Here is a 4,173-nt window from a genome sequence, read left to right as displayed (position 1 = left end):
GTTTCTAATTACTATTTTACATGCTATCAGTACCGTCCATCTAGACGCATCTGATATGTACATATTTTCCCAGTACCATCGGAATAGATGTTTCTGGGATTTATGTACACCGGTGCCGTCAGAAGAGACGCATCTGGTTTTTGTTTCTAACTACTATTTTACATGCTATCAGCAAAAGAATGATACATACAAGTATTTTGTGAGCAGAAGCTAAAATTTCTGACATGATGGGCTGTGTTCCGAAACTTAGCATAAACGGTCGAACAACCTTTCTGACCACGACCGTACGTAAAACACCTTTGCGATTTATAAGTTCTGCGATCATCATTGTCAGCTAATATTTTTCTATGTAATAAAGGTATACTAACCTTAGCCTGTATGTTTTCCTCACAACCAGTACTGGAAATAATATATTAAAAATATAGGTTATTTCCAGTACTGGTTGTGCACACATACACTATACACAGATTTTCCGTAGTAGCAGTGAATACTGGAACGCAGTCGGAATCTGTCAAATATTCCGAATCGTGTGCCACACAGAGCTACGTCTCGTGTACCGAGCGCACATGTATGACATGTGCCGCGTTTTGACAGTGAGCACGTGTTCGAGAAAGTACGTGTTATGATCGAGCGGTGCTTCGATTCCGACGGTTGCCTTCTCCGATAACGAACGACTCTATGTTTTGGGTCAATCTGGCGAATCGGTGACTCCGTTGTTACCAGCTCACGTCCCGGGCAAATAAGTCTACCTTCGAGAGACTTCGCGTGAACGTAAACAGTGAGTGTCGCCGGGTCGTCAGCTGAAGCAAATTCCGGGCGTCCGTCGGCTCGCAAGTCACTGTTCGATCAGATCGCGCCGAGAGAACACGTTTCCTTATTGGAGTAGTCTCGCGGAACGAAGTTCATATCATCGCGCCGCAAACCGCGTCTCGACGGTCTGAGAGTCAGAAGCCACTAATAAAGCGGTTACGAAAACTCATCGAGAGCTCAGTTGAACTTCCTGTCCTCGTCCCGGCGATTACTATTTAAATTAATGAAGTAGTGCAGTCGCGGTAAAATAATCGAAGGCGCGGCTACATTAAATGGCCAACGCGGCAAGAAACCCGGCGGTAGCGTAGTCATCCACATACTCTAGATGAATCGCTTTAGTCGCAAGACAGATGAACACGACAACGTAATATTTCCGTGTGCGTTGTCCTCGACCGACTGTCGGGATTATATTCATAGGTCCGGCGTAATCGATGCCCGTGTGCGAGAACGGGGCCGATGGGGAGACGCGAGGTTTGGGAAGGTTCCCCATTAGTTGCTGCATCGTGAGCGCGCGTTCACGGACGCATCTTACACAATTATGTATATGCGATTTGACGCTAGTACGGGCCGAAAGAATCCAGTAGTTTTGACGCAGGATTCGGAGGGTCAGTTGAGTGCCGCCGTGAAGAGAATCTTTATGCGCGCGCGCAATTAATAGATCCGAAATTCGGTGTTTCGGTAATACAACCGGATGACGCTCGTTATAAGTTAACGTTGAGTTTTCGATCCGCCCGCCAAGGCGGATTAATTTATCCTCCCCGAGAAAGGGGTGAAGAGATCGTAACGCGCTAGATTTGGCGATCGACCCGGAGTTACTTAGAGCGTGGAATTCGGACGAAAAGCTGATGTGTTGCACGTAACGCAGCCAAAACACGGACGCACTCTTGAGTTCGGACGCGGATAGCCTTCCGTTGCATTTGTCTAGTCCGGAAACGCAACATCGGGAGTTGAAGACAAAACGCTTTACGTACGCGGTGACTCTAACTAATTTTGTGAATGTGGAAACTTCGTTCGGCAATTCCCATTCTTGTATATTTTGTATGAGACACACGTTAATTTTGCGAGCTTCGGACTCAATGAAAACTTGATTAGTATCGAGCTGAGCTTGGAATTTATTTCGGTTCGGCCATGCGGGAGAATGTGCGTGTAACCAGGCGGGACCGGACCACCAAAGTTCAAACTCTCGTAATTCCGCGGGCGATAAGCCTCGAGACGCGCAATCCGCTGGGTTTTCTTTAGACGGAACATGATTCCATTTAATGGACGGAAGACGCGTTTGTACTTCCGATACGCGATTCGCGACATACGAGTTCCATCTCGAAGGATGTCCTTGGAGCCAAGCGAGAGCGACGGAAGAATCCGACCATCCGTACGTCGGGATATGTTTTAGGTCTAATGAATTCTGCACTGATTCCAGCAAGCGGGTTAGTAAGACAATCGCGTTTAATTCTAGTCGCGGAACACTAATCGTTTTAATTGGCGCTACTTTTGATTTAGCCGTTAACAAAGTAATCGAAACTTCACCAGGCGACTTTAGGATTTTTAAATAGACGACCGCAGCGTAAGCGCGGTTCGAAGCGTCTGCGAATCCGTGCAATTCGACGCCCTTGTGCTCCGGAAGCATACCGGTCCATCTACGTATGCGAATTTCCTTTAATTCCGTGAGTTCCGTATAATACCTTTTCCACGACGGAAGTAATGCGTCCGCGATAGGAGAATCCCAATCGTATTTTTGAATCCAAAGTTCCTGTATTGAGATCTTCGCGGTAATTGTTACCGGAGACGCCCATCCTAGCGGATCGAAAAAACGCGCGATGAACGACAGAACGGAGCGTTTTGTATTTACTCCGAGCGACGGTGGCTCGATATGAAATCGAAAGGCATCTTCACTGGGAATCCACGTAAGACCAAGTACCTTGAGCGTGTTGTCTTTATCAAACGGGTGCTCAATCGCGAGTTCGTGTTCTCCTGGAGGTATATCCTCCAATGATTCCTTTAAATTCGCGGCCCATTTCCTTAAATGAAATCCGCCTCGCGTCATTAGCTTCGTAAGCTGATCCCGACTTTCGCGGAGCGACTGGATGTTGTCGGCGCCGAATAGTACGTCGTCAACATAGAGGGAATTTTGTATAATATCTCGCGCGCGTGGAAACGAGGAGCCGTCGTCAAGAGCCAATTGATTGACGACTCGCATCGCGAGATACGGAGCAGGAGCAGTACCGTAAGTGACGGTTAAAAGCCGATAAGATTGAATTGGACGATCGTCTCTTGATCGCCAGAGAATTCGAGTGAAATCAACGTCATCCGGATGAACGCGAATTTGACGAAACATTTTTTCGATATCCGCGGTATATACGTAACGAAATTGTCTCCAACGAAGGAGGATCGTAGACAACTCACGCTGCAATTTAGGCCCGGTCATTAGATAATCATTTAGCGTAGTTCCATTAGAGGTTTTGCACGATGCGTTAAATACTACGCGAAGCTTAGTCGTGCTGCTGGACTCGCGTAAAACAGGATGATGCGGTATATATGTATATGGGAGGAAACCGCGTCGGATTGGAGTCGGAAACGAGTTCCATATGACCTTTCGTCGCATAGTCGTTTAAAAATTCGTGATATTGCTTGGCAAGATCCTTATTTTTTTGTAAGCGTCTTTCTAACTTAGAATATAACAGCGCGGTGGTTTCGCGAGAGGCCCCGATCCTGAGCGGAGGATCGGTTTTAAAGGGCAACCGTACAATATGGCGACCGTCCGGGCCGCGTTGATGTGTTTCAACAAAATGTCGTTCACATCGTTTATCTTCATCCGACATCTGAGGGACGGAAGAAACTTCCTCGATTTCCCAGAATCTCTGGAGAAGAAATTCGATCGAGGGTTCCGAAACGCAGTTCATCGATTGGATGGACCCCCATCGCTTAATTCCGAAGCGTCAGTAGGCCCGGATAAAATCCATCCTAAGGAGGTGAGTTGAGCCGTCGGCGTTCCGATCGGGCCCTGCTTGATTTGGTGTAATAACAGAGATCCGTATAAGTCTGCCCCGATAAGCAGATGAATCGGATGATTGCTGAAAGGGTCAGCATCCACGAGGGATAGGATAGGTTACTTAAGTGCGGCCAAGAATCGATTGACTTATTCCTTGACACGACGTAAGAGGTGATTTTTGGTAAACCTTCGGAAAACCCACGCATATGAAATAAGGGATAACAACACTCAATTCCTATGTATTTTTGTGTTCTGAACATGAATATATAACTTAGACATGGCGGTCGGAACAAGAAACCAATGAAAACCATGAAAAACCCATAAAAATTATGGTTTTTAATATTTATCTCACCAAATATCAAAAATTTTGAAAAATG

The 4,173-nt window shown here is 46.4% G+C and overlaps 1 protein-coding gene across 1 annotated transcript; it reads right to left on the bottom strand.

Moving 5' to 3' along the window:
* Positions 1 to 1,078: 1,078 nt before the first annotated feature.
* Positions 1,079 to 3,409, bottom strand: LOC105570163. Its single transcript, XM_012027160.1, has one exon. The coding sequence runs from the start codon at positions 3,407 to 3,409 to the stop codon at positions 1,079 to 1,081; it is 2,331 nt and encodes a 776-aa protein (XP_011882550.1).
* Positions 3,410 to 4,173: the final 764 nt, after the last annotated feature.

The sequence above is a fragment of the Vollenhovia emeryi genome, unplaced genomic scaffold (assembly GCF_000949405.1).
Source record: "Vollenhovia emeryi isolate VEMERY1.0 unplaced genomic scaffold, V.emery_V1.0 DF942100.1, whole genome shotgun sequence".
NCBI classification, from domain to species: domain Eukaryota; kingdom Metazoa; phylum Arthropoda; class Insecta; order Hymenoptera; family Formicidae; genus Vollenhovia; species Vollenhovia emeryi.
This window is presented reverse-complemented; position numbering and strand designations above follow the sequence as displayed.

What these genes read in the sequence shown, in the direction of transcription:
- LOC105570163 (XM_012027160.1), bottom strand. Translation starts at nt 3,409, where the DNA reads ATGCGACGAAAGGTCATATGGAACTCGTTTCCGACTCCAATCCGACGC.